The sequence below is a fragment of the Pipistrellus kuhlii genome, unplaced genomic scaffold (assembly GCF_014108245.1).
Source record: "Pipistrellus kuhlii isolate mPipKuh1 unplaced genomic scaffold, mPipKuh1.p scaffold_m20_p_1, whole genome shotgun sequence".
In the NCBI taxonomy this organism is placed as follows: Eukaryota; Metazoa; Chordata; class Mammalia; order Chiroptera; family Vespertilionidae; genus Pipistrellus; species Pipistrellus kuhlii.
This window is the reverse complement of record NW_023425404.1, coordinates 136856253-136877665: the sequence shown is the minus strand read 5'-3', so window position 1 is coordinate 136877665 and position 21413 is coordinate 136856253. Positions and strand designations below refer to the sequence as shown.

General features: G+C 36.9%; 1 protein-coding gene across 1 annotated transcript in view; it reads left to right on the top strand.

Annotated features, from left to right (window-relative positions):
- The window catches only part of LOC118703632 (microsomal triglyceride transfer protein), a 47814-nt gene that overhangs the window by 24320 nt on the left and 2081 nt on the right, over positions 1-21413 (top strand). Inside the window, exons 9-17 of the mRNA XM_036410751.2 lie at positions 1455-1623; positions 2433-2540; positions 5379-5591; positions 7855-8066; positions 10196-10293; positions 10399-10520; positions 12312-12539; positions 17488-17612; positions 20591-20761. Of these exons, the coding sequence (XP_036266644.1) occupies positions 1455-1623; positions 2433-2540; positions 5379-5591; positions 7855-8066; positions 10196-10293; positions 10399-10520; positions 12312-12539; positions 17488-17612; positions 20591-20761 (1446 nt within the window). The remainder of the gene's footprint in view (positions 1-1454; positions 1624-2432; positions 2541-5378; positions 5592-7854; positions 8067-10195; positions 10294-10398; positions 10521-12311; positions 12540-17487; positions 17613-20590; positions 20762-21413) is intronic.

Below are 21413 nucleotides of genomic sequence, written 5' to 3'. Positions count from 1 at the left end.
AATCCTCCAACAATCCTAAAATGACTACTGTTTTTATCCCTGTGTTACAGATGAAGAAAGTAAAGCAAATAGAAGCTACATACCTAAAATTTCTAGTGCAGTGCTTGCATAATAGACACTTAAGAAGTATCTTTCAGTCTTTATTTCATTCACTGGGTTTTTGTTGGGTTCAAAATTACATAGTACAAGTAAGTCTTTTTAAAAAATATAAAACAGTGAACCATCTATGATGTGTTTATATGGATGTGGAATAAAATATTTACACACGTACTATGTTCATTAGTATGATAAGCTTCTGAAATTTTATCATCCCAAGCTCTGTAAACCAAAGATTCTTGATGGTAGGATCCATACTAGAACTTTCCCATAGGACTTTTGTTCTGCTCACACATAGTCATATGGCTGAACTATACCATGGGGCTTTTTATTTTTTAAAAAGTGAGGAAAGCTTTCTCCCTTGGATATAAATTAAAGTTAAAAGACTCTTCCAGCTTTCTATTAAATAATACTACTCTAGTTATATTAGGCAATTGGGGAATGAGTATATTTACAAAGCTAATTGTATTACTTGTATAGAAAATAACTTGAAATAAATTTATAATTTTATTTATATACTTTTTATTTACAAATCTCCAAATTATATTTGGCTTAGATTAAAATACTAAAATTGTTTGTTTGTATTTTCTGAGCATACATTGAATGAGAGAGGGCAGTTAAAAGAGAGGTTTAAAATAAAATGTGGGTGGTCTTTTTGAGATAGTTATTCTTTTGTTCAGCATTATGCTAAGCAAAATAAGCCAATCAGAGAAAGATAGATATCACATGATCTCACTTATTTATGGAATATAATGAACAACATAAACTGATGAACCAAAATAGAGCCAGAGAAAAAAATATTTTAAAATATAATAGAATTTAAAAAAATATCTTAGAATATAATATTTAGAATATAATAGAAATCCTGTTATTTGCAGATTTTTAATATTGCCTACAACTTATGTGATATTACACTATGATAGTATAGTTTTGGTAATATATTTAAAATATCTTTTTCTTGAAATATTAATTTTTATTGCGTATAGTATTATTTTTTATATTATTTTTCTTGAAATGTTAATGTTTATTGAATTCATTATTATATTTAAAGTAGATTTTCTTGAAATATTAATGTTTATTACATGTGACATTATGATACCTAAAATAATTTTTCTTGAAATATTAATATTTATTGCATGTAACATTATTATATTTAAAATCTATTTTCTTTAAAATAAAAAATTTTAGAAATGCAAAAAAAAAAGAATTGCAAAAAACCACCACCAAAAAACAAATAAAAAAATGTTCACTTCTTTAGGAAATTCAAACCAATGGAGAGTCTGTAAATGGTAGTGATTTTAAACAGGTCTGTGAGCCCCCTAAACACTGACATCTGTAACGACACCTTTTTTTTATAGACCACAGCTGGTGGATACTGTCACCTCGGCTCAGACCCCAGACTCATTAGATGCGATTTTGGACTTTTTGGATTTCAAAAGTGACAGCAACGTTATCCTTCAGGAGAGGTTTCTCTATGCCTGCGGATTTGCCTCCCATCCCGACGAAGAACTCCTAAGAGCCCTCATTGTAAGTCAGATGGACACTGGGAAAACGAAGGCCCTCACCACTAAAAAGCTCTCAGCGATCGAAGCAGTAATTAAAAGTTGTGTGCATCAGAATGAAGGCAGAACAGAGCGTTCTGATTATTCATATTCAAATTCTGTTGAACTACTTTGTATTCATTAATTATTAACTCTATAGTAATTATTTCATAGTGTCTTCTTTGCAATTCCTCTAACTAACAAAGTAGACTTTATAGAAATTTAAGGACTGTGTTTACCTATCATATAATATGATATAGGACAAAATTTAAGAGGGGAGAAATCTTGGTCAATTCAAAAAGTTATTTTAAAATATTTCTTTTAACTTCAAAGATCTCCAAGGTATTTAATACACAGTATGTTGAAGAGATCAGTCTTCTGATATTAAACAATTCACATTGGAAATAAGAGCTAGACTTCTCTTGGGTCCAAGACTTTTTTTTCCTTAAGTACAGTTACCCACTTATTATCTAATCGAACAGTTCAAAGTCTGGTGGGAAAATGGGTCCATTTAAGAATCTGATAAAAGTATGAAGCTCCTTTACATCCATGTGTAAAATTATACAGAGCTGTTTGTTTGTTTGTTTGTTTGTTTGTTTGTTCACTGAACCAGGAATCCAATCCATAAACTTCTAGGGGGTTCATTGACCAATGTTAAGAATATCCGGAAAGGGGAGTTTGCAATATAGGAATGTAATTTCCTTAGGCACTGGTTACTTTATTTCTTAACTTAAAAATATCCCTTGGAAATGTTCAACTGTTTGACAACTTATTTTATTCCTTTCCGGCTAACAGAGTAAGTTCAAAGGTTCCTTTGCGAGCAATGACATCAGAGAAAGTGTTATGATCATCATCGGGGCTCTGGTCAGGAAGCTGTGTCAGAGCGATGGCTGCAAACTCAAAGTAAGTGTGAACCCCGTCTCCTGTGTTACCCAGGTGCCTCCAGACCATCCTCTTCAATACTCACATGCTGCCCATCACTGCTGCTCCTAATCCCCTCTACCCTACTCTACTTCCTCTGTTTGCATAGCAATTATTGCCCACTGACACACTTTACAATTTGGTTATTTATTATGTTTATTGTCTCCCACTGAAATGCAAGCTCCATGCAGAATTGGATCTTTCTTTCAATACCAGTTGCTTAAAATGATATTTAGTACCTAGATAATGCTCAATAAATACTTGCTAAAAAGTGAATCATTTATGAATCCCCCATCAATATGTTCTTATTAAGTGCCTGCTATGTACTCAATTTTGAACAATATGTAGGGTTTAGTTCTAGTTATTAGAAAAATATTAGACTCTAGGGCTCCCTCCTAGAGCAGACTTCACCTATAGTAATTGTGGTTTGTGCCTTTGAGTAAAATATGGTGGAAATTATTTACCTCTATTTACTGAGGACTTTACATTTTATTTTTAATTTAATTTTTCCCAAAGCTTCTCCACTTGCCTGAGTGGACTATCAATTTTAATGTCTTCCTCATTAAAATAAAACACTCACTTTGTAAGCATAGCTAAGTACGGAAAATACAGCTGGATTATTATTCAACATAACCCATCTTTCTATAGTGTAAATAGATTAAAGATGCTGAATACATAAAAACATAGTCTTTTCTTTCTTTCTACATTTATTAGATTAGTTAGCTTCCAGTCAGCATTTTTCCTCTATCTTCAAAAGATATAACCATACTATTTTGCTTACTGAGTACTTGCTATAAAAACAATAGAAAGAGAACATTCTTAAAACAAAAGAGACAACTCATAATTAGAATGTGAGTATAAAAAAGATCACAGAAAAATGGTATTGAAAATGTTTGAGTATCTTATTAAGACCTTACAGAAATCAAATTTGTATAATTTTTATGATATTAAAGAACTGTGACTTCTTATAATTATTTGAGTAGATTGTATACTTCTAAAGATAAAACTCACGTATAAAAACATCCATCCAGGAGTATTTGATGAGCATTTATTCTGTCTAGGTATGATGCTGGTCCCTTAATATAAAGACACAAAATATTCTACTGTTTTCAATTAACTAGTTTGTTTATCAAACATAAAAAGATAAATACAATAATATTGAAATATAAAAAGAGTGCTCTAAGAATACATAAAATGTAACTAACTATTCTGTTGTATTTGAGCTTAGTCAAGAAGAGCTGTTAGGTGAGAGTTGGTAGTATAGAATAACAAACATTCTAGGAAAAATACAACTGTGTATGAAATGGCCCAAAGTCATAATGTGCCTGGTATACTTGGAAACAGTGAGAAATTCGGTGGAGCTGGAGCACAAAATATATATGTCTCCTTCTCTCCCACCCATTCTCACCGGCTTCTTTACATAAGTAGTAGTATTAGTTTTCGCTTTCTCCTTCCTTTGTTTCTCTGTGCTACTAAGCTGCTGTACACACACATCCCTATTTCTTTTTTCTTGCACAAATATAGTGCTCTGAATATACTTTCTCTTACTTTTTTTTTTCTTTCACTGAAAAGTATGTCCTGAAAAATCACCCTGTCCTAGTTTAGAGATATCTTCCTCTCTGTTTTTATAACATCCATTGTGTTGATGTATCACAGTTTATGCAGCATCGCTTATGTGTCCTCATTAGGTGATTTCCACTCTTTTGTTATTACAAATAATGCTAACATGAATAATCTTAGGCGCATTTCTTTTTCTTATTGTTGGGGCTGTAGCTTCAGGATCAAAATGCAGATTTGTTAGCTTTTGCCAAATTATCCTCTATAAGAGTCATATCATTTTATGTTTTCGGTAGCAATGTATGAGAATATCTATTGCCCCATAACCTCGATAACAAAGTATGTTATCAAATTTTTGAATGTGTTTTTATCAGTCTGATAGTTGGCATAGATAATTGGCATAGTTAGGGAAAATGAAGTATAGTATCTTCCCTTTAGTCTGAGACCTTTTATGTCTCCCCAAACCCCTCACCTCCTGCCCTCACCCTGGTTTGTGCATGTGTGTTTGTTTTTGAGTGTGCCTGCAGCCTAATTTCAGAGTTTACAAATCCTATAGATGATTAGGTTTTAGGAATCCTTATTTTAATGGTGAAACTGAAGCCCTAGTAACAAAGATAAACTCAGATGCCCCTACTTTGGTTTTCCATTAAATTATCAACTTGTACTCAATTTTTATATTTCTAGACCAGGAAAAAAGGAGTTTTCTGCTTAAAGAACATATTTTAAAAAAGTACCTAGCAAAGTACATGCCAAATAGGAGGCACTCAAGATATATTTTTTAACTGTATGGCAGCATTAGTAAAATATGAAATAAAGTGGAAACAAGCACTTTTTAAACATCTAGAAAAAGACCTATGGTCAGGTAGTAAATATTTTCACCAAAGTTTTTACATAAGAAAACTATTACCACTTAGGCACCATCAAATTGTTGCTTCAGAAATACAGTGAGTGGGCAGTTTCATGAATAATTAATCAAGGGAATTTTTTAAATGACTTTGTGCATTCAGAATGTGTTCAAAAGTTAATATGTCCACTATTATACTCATTGCTTCCTCAAAGTATGTTAACCAATACATGTAAAGAAACCACCGCTCCTTTGCCAAGCTTTACTTGTTCATTTTCACTGTGCGCCTCAGTCATGAAACCAATGCAAAATCTCCTAAAACTCAAGTTGTTTTCTTGGGCCTAGGAGTGAAGCCAGTCATGCCCAAGCCTTGTTTAATGTGTGGCTATGCATATCTGAGATAATCTGTGATTTCTTAGGGAGTGGTAGAAGCCAAGAAATTAATTCTGGGAGGACTGGAAAAGGCAGAGAAAAAAGAGGACATCATGATGTACCTGCTGGCTCTGAAGAATGCCCTGCTCCCAGAAGGCATCCCGCTCCTCCTCAAGTATGCAGAGACAGGAGAAGGGCCCATCAGCCACCTGGCTACCACCGCTCTCCAGAGATACGATGTTCCCTTCATAACGGATGAGGTAAAGTCTCCAAGGTTATGGCAAAAGTCACAAAAGGAAAAAGCTTATCCAAATATGAGTCAAATGCATATAGATGCCTTTGAAGTCATCCTATTTTCCCCCCCCAAACTACCAATTTCTCTTTTCTGTTTAGGAATACCTCTTAAATTGGATTTAAGGTTATGCTCAAGCAGCCTCACCTTTTGAAAAGAAAAAATGTCCTATATCCTGAAGCACAAACATGAAAACATATTCTTTTACTTTAAGAAACAAAAGAATTGCCCTGACCGCATATCAGTTGGTGCTCCAAAAAGTGTGGGGGATTCAATTCCTAGTCAGGGCACATACCTAGGTTGTGGATTTGATCCCTGATTGGGGCACATATGGGAGGCAACTGATCGGTTTCTCTCTCACATTGATGTTTCTCTTTCTGTCACTCTCTCTGTCTCTCTCTCTCTCTCTCTCTCCCTCCCTCCCTCCCTTTCTCTCTGGAAATTGATTAAAAAAAAAGTATGTCTTCAAGTGAGTAGTATAAAAATAAAAATAAAGTATTTTCAGAAATATCTTTATTTCTATAAATTTTAAAATTCTGTTAATTTTTTGACACTGAAATATCATACCTTAAGTATTGGTGTCTACAGCTACATTTTCAAGCAGCTATCTAAATTAAACTTTTATTAAGGCAGAGAATGTTTATAAATCCCAAGCTAAACTGCCTGTGGAGAAGGATGTTTCCAATTTTCAGATAAACATCTTTCCATTGGTTTTGTGTCACTTTTTTTTTATTTTAATTTTTTTAAAAAAATGTGATGGTTAAGGTCAGAGCCTTTTGAGACATACAGACCTACATTTAAAATCTGACTGTGTCCATTCCTAGTTGTTTGTGCTTAAGTTAGTCACTTAACTCCTATATACCCAAGAACAAGGCCAACATGTGGGAGAGATAGTAAAAGACATTGAAATAAATATTTATAAATGCCTAGTATAAGAACACTACACACAGTGTAAGATTAGGCAGTGCTTGTAACCAGAAGAATTATTTGTTGCCACAGAATGCAGATATATTGGCAAATTTTCTTGGGTGTTAATGTTTTTGTTTTTTAAGTCCCCTAATGTAACAAATGGACTCTCAGTGATATTGATGTGTCAATATAGGTTCATCAAGTGCAACAAATGACTGTTATAGAATAGAGGGAGAGGTTGTGTGGAATGGGAGAGCGATGAGGAGCAAGGGTATATAAGAACTATTTGTACTTTTTAAAATATATATATATTTTATTGATTTTTTACAGAGAGGAAGAGAGAGGGATAGAGAGTTAGAAACATAGATGAGAGAAAATCATTGATCAGATGCCTCCTGCACACCCCCTACTGGGGTTGTGCCCGCAACCAAGGTACATGCCCTTGACTGGAATCAAACCTGGGACCTTCAGTCCGCAGACTGACGCTCTATCCACTGAGCCAAACTGGTTTTGGCGGAACTATCTGTACTTTTAAGTTTGCTATGAACCAATAAATTGCTCTAAAAAGAAATATTATTACTGTGTAGTTTGTAAAAAGGAGAAAGGAAGATTCTGAGGTAGTTCATTGTAAGGAAATATCAGTTCATGTAGCCATCTCTCCCAGAGACCCATTGCCACACGGTGGTAGTATTTTTATTAAAAAATTCTGTATTAGTTAGGTAACATTGTGATATGCTATAATTACAAATGAGCCTCGAAATCTCAGCTTGCCCTGGCCAGTGGCTCAGTTGATTGGAGTGTCGTCCTGTACATCAGAAGGGCACATACCCAGGTTGCAGGTTCAATTCCGGATTGGAGCTTGTGCAGTAGGCAGCCAATCTATTCTCTCTCTCTCAAAATAAATCTCAGCTTATCAAAAATATATTTCTCATTCATGCTATGTCTAAGGTAGGTAAAGGAAATTGCGGCCCGAAGTTTACTACAATAGTAAAACAAGGAGACGGAGATGGCGTACCAGCTCTTAAGTGCCTCAGCCTAGAAGCTACCCAAAGTGACTCTGTTTACAATCCGTTAGCAGGACTATGGCCCCTACTTACCCTGTTTCCCCGAAAATAAGACAGTGTCTTATATTAATTTTTTTCTCCCAAAGTTGCGCTAGGTCTTATTTTCAGAGGATGTCTTATTTTCGGGGAAACACGGTAATAGCAAAGGAACCTGGGAAACGTAAGAATGTGTATTCAAAGAGCAGTAACTATGTCTGCTACAATGTCGATTTTGAAAGCCTAGATGCGCACTAATTAACCTGCACATCTTATGAACAGGTGAGGAAGACTCTGAACAGGATTTACCATCAGAATCGCAAGGTTCATGAGAAGACCGTGCGCACCACTGCAGCAGCTATCATTTTAAACAACAATCCATCCTACATGGAAGTGAAAAACATCCTGCTCTCTATTGGGGAGCTTCCAAAAGAGATGAATAAATACATGCTTTCCACTGTTCAAGACATCCTACATTTTGAAATGCCTGCAAGGTATGGTACGGTGCACCTGTCTCTGCTTTTTTAGGCTTAGCTGTATATTTGTGTGGTACACATGTGGATAATAACATTGGTGTGGTCATTATGCTGGGTTGTGTTACACAGGGAAAGAGTTTGCCAAATTTCCCAAAAGAGAACCATTTAATGGAACAACTAAAGCAACTTTACTTTAGCACTATGATTTAGAGCTTCAGGTATGATTTTTACTCTAGGTCTCCTGCTCAGTCTGATAAGAATATGTGATCAAATGTGAGTCATTTTCTAGAATCAAGCTATATTTTTAATAGGGTTCTTTTTACAAATAGTACTAAAAAAGGATGTGAAGTTCTCACAAAATGGTCTGTCATCTTAACTTTCCACGTGTTAGAAATCTTTGAAGCCTCATATCACAGGTCAAAAGAACTTACCATTTAAATTTAAAATCTTAGACATGGCCAGAAGTTTAAAGACCACTCAAGGGATGGAGAATGGGACCAACAGACATTGTTGCTCCCAGTTACTCTTACTGGTTTCATCTTCCTGCTGGTACCCAAGACTCTTCTTAATTCACTGATAACCCTCTTCAAAATGGCTTCCCTGAAACTCTCTACACCTCTTCCCTGAAGCAGAGGGCCAGAAAAGGAATTCCCATTTCCCCTGAGTTATATGCAGAGCATTCCCCTTAGGAACGATCAAATATGAGCATTACCTGTTGAAAAGGAAAACAGACAATGGGAGGGAGGAAAATAAGGAGAAATTGAAACAAATTGAAAGGCAGCAAAAGATTGAAGGGAAAAAAAAAAACTAAGAAGGATGAAGGACAGGAAATGGGGAATGAGTAGAAGAGAGGAAAGAGCAGGAAACATAAGGAAAAGGGGGCATGAGGATAGAGGAAAGAAGCAGCCTAATTTGTAGCCATGAGTTACTAGTCAAGGACCTGACATCTCCTATTGCTGCATTTCCTCAGTGAGAATCATGGAGGAGATCCTGGTGGACTATCTGCCCTTGTCTTGTGAACCTAGTGATTCAGGGGCAATAAAGAGGAAGCAGTGGGGGCCGGCAAGGAGGCCATGGCAAACATTCTGGTCAGATTCTCAGAACCAAAACCACTGGAGTTGGAAGGGCCATTAAAGGCTATCTTGCTTGGTGTTTCCAGTGTGGGGGCCGAGGCTTCTGGCAGGGGGTGTCCAGACATTGCCTGCACCTCTTCAGTGGCAGGAAGGTCACCTCCATGGAGGGAACTGGTGTCATTATTCAGAGACTCAGGATTACTTTTTTATATAACTGAAATCTTAGTATTGGCCCTGGTTTTACCCCCGGAGCCATAAGGAACAGTCCTAATAATTTATCCACACGCAGGCCCTTTGACTATTTGAGGAAAGCTGTCATGGTCGTCCTCACCTTTTCTTCTCTAGGCTGAAATCTTAGAACCTAGGGATATTGGGGGCAAAAGATGATAAGGTAACCATTCTCTCCTCTCAGTAATGCTCTACTTCAGACCTAGGTCCAGATCTCTTTAGTTGATTCCTTTATGCATTGTTATAATTTTATAATTACTGATCTGATTAGTGTTAAGTAGTCAGGAATATAAAGATCTCCATACTAATTAGATAAGTAGACAAGTTAGAGACATGGGGTAAGGTTCAAGACTTACATTAGAGGAGACAATGATTTATATATTAATGTAGCTGAGATTTTTTTTCCATTGAAAGGTACATGAACATGAAAGAAATTCCTGGAAGTTTACTATTATGTACATATTATTAGCCAGTGATAACATTAGAGGGTGTAGGAAAATGTTTAAGGAAAAACTGGCAAGTTCTCCAGTTTGGGACAGCTTTCTTTTCAAGTATGCTATTTAACGGTGGAACCAAAGTGACTCAAAGAATATGTGTTGTCCACTGCTGAGGTGTGTCCATCGGCCAGCTCCTACTGCCTCATAGCTGTGTCCTCATCTTGCTGAGGAATGAAGGGGGAAGCCCTGACCCTGGTGCTGGCACTCCAGCTGGCACTGCCCAGTCCTGGAGCAGCGTGAGGAAATTTCGGCCCCTGAGTTTTCCACCGAGGACTTGGGTTTTTTCCAAATCTGATTTGGGAATCAGTCATTACAATGAAGGTGCAGCTTTTCCTTTTACGTGTTGCAGCAAAATGATCCGTCGAGTTCTGAAGGAGATGGTTGCTCATAATTATGATCGTTTCGCCAAGAGTGGATCTTCTTCTGCCTATACTGGCTACATAGGACGTATGTAACCTAAAGGGTCCTCCCTCCTCGCCCCTCCCCAGCGTGGGTTTGCTGGAACTATTATTAAATTACAGGGTTGGCTTTCTTTTCTTTTTTGGCCATTAGGTACTCCCCATTCGGCATCCACTTACAGTCTTGACATTCTTTACTCTGGTTCTGGCATCCTAAGGAGAAGTAACCTGAACATCTTTCAGTACATTGGGAAGTCTCAGCTTCATGGTAGCCAGGTAACTCATTTTCCATTAATTTTTCTGGATAAAGTATGTAAAAAAAATTAGTGTGAGGTAAAATAAGTTATATACTGATTATAGAATGTGTAAGTTAATGGTGGCTGCTGCCATGTGTCACCCATAATTTCATCATCTGTAAGAGGCTGTATGGTTTATAGGCCCAGAGAGAGTTTTAAATATGATCTTGAAATCTAAATATGTATAGATTTCATGCCAGTATTTCTCACATGTGTCTTAAAGAACTTCTAAAAAACAAGATATATTTCTTGGAGCTCCAGATATTTCATTCTAGAATATATTTTCTTTCTCTGGATGTTTCTATGAAGAGATTCATTACCCATAATAAAAACTTTCATAACAGCCTGGCTGGTGTGGCTAAGTGGTTGAGCATGGACCTATTAACCAGGAGGTCATGGTTTGATTTCCAGTCAGGCCTCATGCCCAGGTTGTGGGCTTGATCCCCAGCGTAGGGCGTGCAGGAGGCAGCCCCAATCAATGGTTCTCATTATTGATGTTTCTATCTTTCCCTCTTCCTTCCTCTCTGAAGTCAATAAAAATATATTTTTAAAAACTTTCATAACACAATATAGTTCTCTAAAGGGTCAATTTATGTTTTTTTCCAATACTGCTAGGAGAGAAAGGAATAAAGTGTAGGTGTTTGACAGCTGGCTGACTTTCGTCCTTTCGTTTTATCTAAAATTTGGTAAAGGCTTTCTAATTTTGAAATACGCTTTCTTTTTAGTTTTCATTCATATCAAATTGTAACCTTCTAAATAAACTCATTTAGGCTTAAAAATGATCCAGTGCTATATAACTCACTGTACCCTTTGATAGAATCTAGACAGTATGCTCTTCTGTCCCGAGGGATCACCATCTGTTTTCTGATATTCGCTCTGAAATGCCAAGTACGCAGTAGCAAGGGACTGGGTAGGGAGGATAGAGTATATGCATCGATAGGATTCCTATGCCTAATAGAGATCAGGATGTGAGCCCCTCGTGGTGTTTATCATGCTTCCTTTGAGCTAGAGAGAAAGAATAGACCCAAAAGTTATGAGTCATGGTTTAGAGAACTCCACACCTTCCCATAGCAGCAGCCTTAGGGTGACTGTCCCAACACCTCTCCACTTCCTTTTGTGTAGGGGCTCTCCACAATAACGGACCCAATGTGTATGACAGTTCTGGAGAGACTAAGTAAGGGTTTATGGGATGATACCATAAAATGGAAAGTTTGTGGCCTATGTAGTTAGGCAGAAGGGTTTGAATCCTGCCTCAGCATTTGAGCATTTTTTGGTCTCATCTACAAAATGGATAAAGTAACATGTATCCCAAAGGTTGGTTGTGAGGATTAAATGAAGAAAACTAACTAGTCCTGTCTTATTTAGCTCAGTGGATAGTGATGGCCTGTGAACTGAAGGAATAAAGTGTAGGCGTTTGGGTTCATTTCCGGTCAAGAGCAGGTACCATGATTGCAGGCTTGATCCCCAGCCCTGGTCAGGCATGCGGAGGGCAACCAATCGATGTGTGTCTCTCACATCGATATTTCTGTCTCTCCCTCTCCCTTCCACTCTCTAAAAATCAATGGAAAAATATCTTCAGGAGAGGATTAATAACAACAAAAAAGAAAACTAACCTTATATTTAGGCATAAAGTTGTTTTTGCCTAGCTGCTGCAGATTTTTTAATTATTAACCCCTGGGAAAGTTCTAGCTGTAGCTCACCATCACTTACAGATCAGGCATGGAGCTTATGTTATGTCATCTTATATAATGTGATGTCTATTTTTCCCTAGGTGGTCATTGAAGCCCAAGGTCTGGAGACCTTAATTGCTGCCACTCCCGATGAGGGGGAGGAGAACCTTGACTCCTTTGCTGGCCTGTCAGTCATTCTCTTTGATGTGCAACTCAGACCTGTCACGTTTTTCAATGGATACAGTGATTTGATGTCCAAAATGCTGTCAGCATCTAGTGACCCTGTCAGTGTGGTGAAAGCACTTGCTCTGTTAATAGATCATTCCCAGGTAATTAATTTGCTCTGCAAATTTTATTGAATTCCTAAAATGTACCAGGTATTTTTTTAAGTGTGTTCTATGCTTTGAGTATACAAGACAAAATTCCATGCATCTTGGTACTCACATTGTAAGCATTCAGTCTCTTGGTATTGTTGCCGCAAAAGAAAAAAATACTAAATATGAGTATAGTATAATGTCAATTATATCTCAGTACAAATGGAAAAAAATACTAATTCTAACATAATGATGGAGGAAATAGTCTAAGATAAAACAGAGCAGACAGGCATTATCTCTGTTCACTTGGCTTTCCTGGACATGAGGGCTTAGATAGTTATTTGAAAGAAGGAGCTAAATCACATGGCTTCACAAGTTATTAATGACATTTATCATGACAACGATTATGAAGAGCCATGTAGCACATTATTTTGACCATGAAAAATTAGTAGATGAACAACAAATCACTGACATCAACCACATGTAGAATTTTTGCACCAAATTCTCATGTTCACAGATTCATATAAGATTTAACCATTTATTAGTAGAGAATAAGAGAACTTTCATTCACTTGAACTATAGTCTTCAGAATGATTTTCAATTTTCCCCATCCCCACGTTTTACATTACTGTGATAACTTATGATGATGCCATCTTCTGTGCAGTAAGATTTAGGTGACCAAGATACTATGGATCGGAGTGGTCTGCTTCAATGGATTTTCTGGGAAACAGAAGAGTGTTAATCTGAATAACCTTTGAGTTCAAATGTTTCATGCTTTAAAAAGTTTTCAATGGCTTGGCTTATTTCCTGTCTTACTTAGCATACCAATATAAAAAAATGGAATATTTGTTAAATAAGAATCCTAGAGGAAATCCCTAAAAATGATCACTTTGTACTCTAATTCATACTTACGATATTAGTGATATATGAGGAGATTGGATTAAAATCCCCAGACTATAAGATTTTTTGGAAACTTTACTTTTGTGGTTTAGTAAATTCATGAGTAGATTTGAATTTTGTCCCTACTCATTACTTTCTGTATGCTCTTGGGCAGGTTCTTAATAGCTTTAAGCCAAGATTTCCTACTAATAAAGTAAGGCATTTGAAACAGATAGTCCAAAGTTTTTACCAGCTTTGTTGTTTGCCAGATAATTTGAGGATTCTGATTTGTTGGGTTCTAATTATGAAATCATAGATTTTAAGACATGAGAGAGAGAGAGACCTTAAATAGCAGATTTTACTAAAACCTCTCCAAAACATCAAAGGTTAAAACTAAGTATTAATATCTAATCTTTATTATTCCTCATAGCACTTAGGATAGCTGCATATAACAACAACAACAAAAAATAGGGTAGTATAACCAAATAGTTTTTTTTTTTATCATATAACAAATATTTGGAAGTAGTCATCCAGTAGGTAATGTGTTGCTACAGAAATCCTAAGTTATTACAAGATCCAGGCACTTTCCCCTTCAGCTCAGCCATTTTTACTTGTGGCTTTTAACCTCATGCTTGTCACCCCATGATCATCAGATGGCTGCTGCCTTGCCAGCACTATTACCTCAATCCAAGAAGGAGGAAGGGGCAGGAAAGTCTGACTCTTTTTCAGAAACTTTCCTGGAAGCCCTATCCATTCCTATAAAAACTAAGTATCTATAAAAGGAATACCTTTGGTTATTGACCAAAAGTATGTCATGTGGATGTTTCTAGCTGCAAGAGAAGCGGATATAGTTTTTAAATGGTTGAAAAGCTCTGTGCACAAGACTGTGTTTCTGTTCATATGAGTGAAAAGAAAAACAACCAGCAGTGCCTCTCATATCCCTTAATTCTCAAGGTCACACATATAAAAACAATTCTCTTATTATGTCTGATCTTTACTCTGTATATTTCCTTTGCACTATTACCTCTGGGGAGATTCATCCTCTGAAGAAGGCATAAGAGTGCTGAGGATGTAATTAGTATTTTAAGACACAGGAATAATAATAGTTCAGCACCATATGTATATACTCGGTTACTCATCAACAGTGCCTAATGGTATGAATGCAGGTATAAAACTGGATGTAAACATCAGTAGTAATCTAGATCAATGTTGTCAAACTTTTATGAAAAGGGCAGAAAGTACATATTTTTGGCTTTGTGAACCCGTGGACATGTGGTCTCTATTGCAACTACTCAGCTCTGCTGTTGTAGAGTGAAGGTAGCCAATAGTGACGTAGTAACAAATAAGTGTGGCAGTGTTTCAAAATCCTTTCTTTATAAAAACAGCCAGTGGGCCAGATTTGCCTACAGTCCATAGTTCACTGACTCCTGAGCTAGATTATCTTATTAGTTTTTTGTTTTGTTTTTTAATTCATTAAGCCAGGGTACCCAAGGCATATTCAAAGAGAAAGATCACCCCCAGGCTATTAAACATAACCTAATGTCTGTATATTCCAGATTGGAGTATTTGGAAGATCTGGGGTTATTATACAAATAAGCTGTTTGAGGTGCCCTGCTCTGCAAGGCTCCCATCCCAGCTTCAGAGACACATATCACATTAGGTCAAGTGCTGACGTTGAAGGAAATTTTGGCAATGGGTGGCCTGTCATAGCCACCAGGGCAGATGGAATTACTCTGTGCTCACGCTCTGTTTTCAGATCATTGGATTACTCACAGAGAAGGATGTCTGATAAGGTCAGCATAATAGGAGGGACCCTCTTTAGTCAGCAAAGAATGTGTTTTCCTGAATGGAAGCAGTGGAACGAGTTGTGAAATTGTCAGTGTTTGAGCTGTAAGAAACACCTTCAGGACCAAAAGTAAAAGACCAAGGGGTCATGTTAGCTACAAACGCAAAGCTTCAGCATCTCATTCCTCAAGTTCAGTGGTCAGCAAACTCTTTAGTCAACAGAGCCAAATATCAACAGTACAATGATTGAAATTTCTTTTGAGAGCCAAATTTTTTAAACTTAAACTTCTTCTAATGCCACTTCTTCAAAATAGACTCGCCCAGGCTATGGTATTTTATGGAAGAGCCACACTCAAGGGGCCAAAGAGCCGCACGTGGCTCACGAGCCGCAGTTTGCCGACCACGGGTCCAGTTCATAGGCAAAAATTTAAATAAATTTGCATTCTGGGTCAAACATGGGCACAAGCCTATGATCTCACGCTTTTACAGTGTTTCTCAGAACATGCTTTCCTGAACACCAGGAAACAAAAGACAGTTATGATTCTGTTATAGCCATGGATGGGAGTAGAAGTCTCCCCAACTAGAGGCATTCTGGGTGCTCATTCTGGCTCCACATGTAGCCTCCAAGCCTGATTTTTCTTTTCAATCTTTAGATGTAATGTCACCATGGAAGATTAATATGGGAATTGCATGAGATGTCAAATCTAGAGCTCTTAGGACAAAGTTGGTGCTTAAAAACTGTTCGTTCCACTCATTTTATACACCTGAAAAAGTGTAGCCACTGCACTATGTAGCTTAATCCCTCTCATGAAGTAAAGATTGTCAGAACACTTGGTTTGTTTTGACATCCACCTAATGTATGGTCAGTAGGAAAGCCAAAGTCCACATCACAGACTGTAATTTTTCAAATTGAGATCTAAGAAGAAAATACAAAGAAAGAAATACTTCTGAGGTAGGGCACACAGTAGGGCTCATTTAAGAACAATCACAATCACAGTGCAAATGCGGAATTCTGATATTATGGTTCTGCAGTTCATAGGCATAGGTTCAACTGTGGACATAATTATGGTTTTATCAGGGTAATTTGTGTCCCTTTATATTAGTGTCTTTAACTCTATGTTGAGAATCTCATTCTTTTGTCCAAGTGTCTTTCAGTTAAAGGTAACTTCACGCCACAATCAGACTTTTTTAGTATACCTGGTTGTAAGCCAAGTCCTTTGACTGACATTCCCTGCCACATTTTTTGGAAAGTGAAGATAATTGCGGGAGATCAACAGAATCCTTCCTAGAAAGCAACATAGTGTCATTTATAGTTGGTGAAAACACAGTTTGATCTGAGTAGGGTAATTACATAAAGTTGGTCATGCTGCCAGTTACCATAAACCTAAGATCTTTGAAGGAATGTCTAAATTAAGGATACTGAGCCTTTCCCCCCAAATCATTATCACTTCAACACTGTCCCCAGGCAATCTGATTCCAATCCAACCAAAGACATTTTCAGCCAACATCACCAGGGCTAATATACATTGGAACTTCAAGACTTAAAAGCTAAATGCTGGCACAAACAGCACAAAACAATGAAGTTCAGACCATAAAAATGCTTAGAAGGAACTATGTTTGTCAGCAAGTAATGTCCCTCTGGAATATGCTGTTGAGCTCATGTTGGACACAACATATTAATTTGATGTCATTGCAAATGTCAAAGAGCAGGGTATTAAGGCTTAGTTCAATTGCCTTGCTTTCTTTTCCCAACTGGACTAGGCAATTCCTGGAACATCTACATTGTACTGGCAGTTTTCATCATAATTTTCTTTTGCCAGCAGGATGCAGTTGTCTCTATCTGACACAGCATATAACAATAAAAGTGGTAAAGGACCATTAGTGGTCATTTAGCCAATCCCTCATACCTACTCCAAAGCCACAGCTGGATTCCTGATAGAGATGCCTTCATTTCCCCTAATCTGGTCATTCTCAATTTTGAATGCATCACAATCAACATGAGGACTTGTTACAACAAAGATTGCTGGATCCCACCCTCAGAGTTTCTAATTCAGTAGGTATGGGATTTGTGTTTCTAACAAGTTTCCAGGATGCTAATGTTACTTGTCAGGGGACCACGCTTTGAAAACCATGACTCCTCCCAATGCAGAACTAAAATGTGTTTACAAGCCTAGAGAAAGATTCCAACAATAATGCAGCTCAAATCCTATTATCTACAGGAGGAGGTTGAATGTGCTTTTTCAAAGGGGTTGGCTAAATAGTGATTATTACTACTATTATTATATATTTTTGCTTCTAGGAGATGCAGCTGCAATCTGGACTGAAGGCCAATATAGACATCAAGGGTGCTCTAGCTATTGATATTTCCGGTGCAATGGAGTTTAGTTTGTGGTACCGTGAGTCAAAAACACGAGTGAAAAATCTGTAAGTATTTTATGTAAAGAACTTCAGAAATTAGGTTTTGGAATTGTTTAACCTTCTGACTTTTCAAAATCTATACTCTTTTTTCTGACTATTTATTTATTATTGAATTTATTGGGGTGACATTGGTTAATAAAATTATGTAGGTTTCAGGAGTACAGTTCTATAATACATCATCTGTATATTGTATTGTGTGTTCATCACCTCAATTCAAGTCTCCTTCCATCACCATTTGTCCCTCTATACCTTCTTCTGCCTTCCTCCTCACCCCTTTCCCTCTAGTAATAACCACACTATAATGTGAGTATATGAGTTGTTATTATTGTGTTGTTTTTTTGCCCCACACTCAAGGGGCAAAAATCCCTTCACCATTTTTACCCAGCCCTACAATCCCTCTGACAGCTGTCAGTCTATTCTCTAGCTGAGTCTGTTTCTATTTTGTTTATTAATTACCACATATGAGTGAAGTTGTATGGTACTGGTCCTTCTCTGACTGAGTTATTTCACTTAGTATAATGCTCTCCAGGTCCATCCATGTCCTAAAATCTTTTTTTTTTTTTATGGCCAAGTATATTCCACTTTTATAAATGTACCACAGCTTTTCATCTACTGATGGACATTTGGGCTGCTTCCAAATCTTGGCACTAAGGAAACATCCTCCCCAGCACTTGTTGTTTGTTGATTTATTCTGGCAGGTGTGAGGTGGTATCTCATTGTGGTTGTAATTTGCACCTCTCTGATGATTAGTGATGTTGAACATCTTTTCTTTTTTTAATGTTATTTTTTTATTTTATTGATTAAGGTATCCATATCTCCCTATTGACTCCCAACTCCACTCCCATACATGCCCTCACCCCCCAGTGTCTTGTATCCATTGGTTATGCTTACATGCATGCATACAGGTCCATTTTTTCATATGCCTGTTGGCCATCTGTATCTCTTCTTCGGAGGAAAATCTTTTCAGATCCTTTGCCCATTTTTTAATTCGGTTGTTTGTTTCTCTGGTGTTGAGTTATAGAAGTTCTTTATAAATTTTGGATATTAACCCCTTATCAGATGTGTCATTGATATGTTTTTTCATTCAGTGGGTTGTCTTTTCATTTTGTTGATGGTTTCCTTTTATGTGCAAAAACTTTTCAGTTTGATGTATCCCTGTTTGTTTATCAGGATCTATACTTCCTATTTGTAATCATTAAATCATAGAGTAGGAAATAACCATGGGAAGTCATTCTTTCCATAGCTTCTTATGAACAGGTCAGCGCCTAATACAACTCAGCCAAGAATCTTGACTCTTGACTTTTAAAGACATCCATAAACAGCATGCCCAGTGGATGAGAGGTTCATCTTCTCGTGGTATTCCACTTCACTAGTGGACAGTGCTATTAGGAAACTACTCTGAAGCAGACTTTTTTTTTTTTTTTTAGCTTATTCCTCTATTTGGGATCTCAAGTTTTTACTCTTTTACTGTCTTCAGTGGATAAAATTTTTTAAATGGTCACTTTTATGCAGAATCTAAATATTAAATATTCAGTCCTTAAGTTTTTGGTTTTTTTGTTATCATTCATTTTTCTAAACAAAATGTTCCTGGCTCCTTTAGTTTTCCTAATCTACCTGTCAGATTAAGTGAAATGTTTCATTTTGAACACAAACAATGTTTCTGAACCATTGCAATAATCAAAAGAATTACCCTTCTGTTTATTATAACATCAAAAAAGGAAATTGAAATGCAATAGATTTTTGAACTATGGATGAAGGGATTGAGAGCTATTAAAAGCTGGCACATTTGTGGTCCACAGTGTTACTAAAATGAACCAATGAATGAGAAATGGAGTGGTCATTGCAATGATCAGCAATATAACTTAGGGCTTCTCATTTAAGCAGTCATCCGTTTCCTCTTTCTGAAGTATTTCCAGGTAGAAATTTCCCCAAATTACATTGAATTTAATTTTTTTTGTAGAAAGAAATCAACAATAGTAACAACAACAAAATCTGGATTTTTAAGGACACTGTATCCCTAAGAATCTATCAGTATCCACATTGTAGCCAATCTATCCTCAATTTTTAATTTGTTCATTTAAAACTCTCTCTTAAGCCTTTGTTGAATGTTAAGATATTAGAAGGTATAGTGAGGTATTCAGGGATTTAACAGGATACCTCTGACCTACTTTTACCCTGACAACAGTAGGTGGTAAGCTTTAAGTTGCACAGCAAAAATTAGTACCTCTATCAAAAAAGCTTGTACATACAACCCTGATTTAATTGTAGGAGTAACTTCCCACAATATTACTGAAAGTCTACAATTAAATTAGAATGTTCCTAGAGGTAAGCCTTTTACTGAGTTATTTATCTTCTTCATTTTCATCCAAGCCACTCTTCCTAGACAATTCAATCTGTCTATCTATTCCTCTGAGCAATTGTTAGAGAACCCATCATATCTGTCATTCCTAGGCTACCCACTGTGCCCCACTATAGAAATTTTTTTTGTGACAATATTTTTTCAAATAGACTTAGCTCTCTAGAGACCCTTTGGAGAAAGTAATAAAATGGAATTGAAATAGCTACCTAGACACCAACAGAGAAACCAAGGGAGCAAGAAAATTATTATAAACATTAGCTGTCTTCTTGCTGAATTTAGGTAACTCAGATATTTCTGACTTTCTGAGAACACCAGGTTCCAGGAACATTTTCATCTTGTCTCATGGTAGGCCCATACCAAACAGCAGTACCTGATAGACATTTCATTCCCACATCTAGAACTGAAGACTGAGGGAGGGTTTAGGGGAAGAGCAAATCTTCACTGCACAATCCCTGGGACTAATTGGGCCATGGTTACCAATAGAATTCTGAGCACATTTAGTTCGCATATTGGCCCCTTTCCTTACAGTCATTGGCATCATGAGTTTAGATCCTGGGAAATTATAGCTGTTAGTCCAGCTCAGTTAAATGTAATGCTAATAGTTTTTTCTGCCCCAAATCTTTAGGTTGGCTGTGGTGATAGCTGGTGACATCACTGTGGACTCCTCTTTTGTGAAAGCTGGCCTGGAAATCAGTGCGGAAACGGAGGCCAGCATGGAGTTTATCTCCACCGTGCAGTTTTCTCAGTACCCCTTCCTAGTCTGCCTGCAGATGGACAGGGCTGAGGCTCCATACAGGTGAGAAGCAGTGCTTGGGCATGTTCCAGGGCCAGCCCCACTTCCCAGAACTCATACCCAGTCTTCAACATTCACTTTCAGAAATTAAAAGAAAATGGTAAAAAGAAATTCATGAAACAAATTATCTTTGAATTAGTAACAGAATTCTTGATGAGGCTAAAAATTGAGTCAGTCCCTAGGATAACAAGGAACTGTAATGACCAGTTCTTTCAATTCAGGAGGTATCATATTCTTTCTAGAAACAATTTATCAAGGAAATAAAGGGATCTGATTTACCACAAGAATTGCCATGTAGTTTTAGCAAAAATACCGGATATATATTTGTTATCAGCTATATCTTCGAAGTTGTCTCCTGGACAGAGAACTCAAAACAAAACATGAAATCACTTACCATGGCTAAGGAGCCCAAATGAATTCACAGTGCTTAGGTAATCCATACAACAGCAACTCCACCTTGTTTAAGTTTTGGCCAAAGCTTGAGAGTTTGTAAAATTTTCAGCAGAATTCTTAGTGTCTCAAAAACTGAATATGTAATTGGCCATGTTAATTTCCCAACACCTCTCCCACTCTAGGGCTTTTAAACTGTGTCCTTTGAATCATGTGACCATATTTATGACAATGCTATCACGTGCAAGTAAAATGCCTTTAGTCT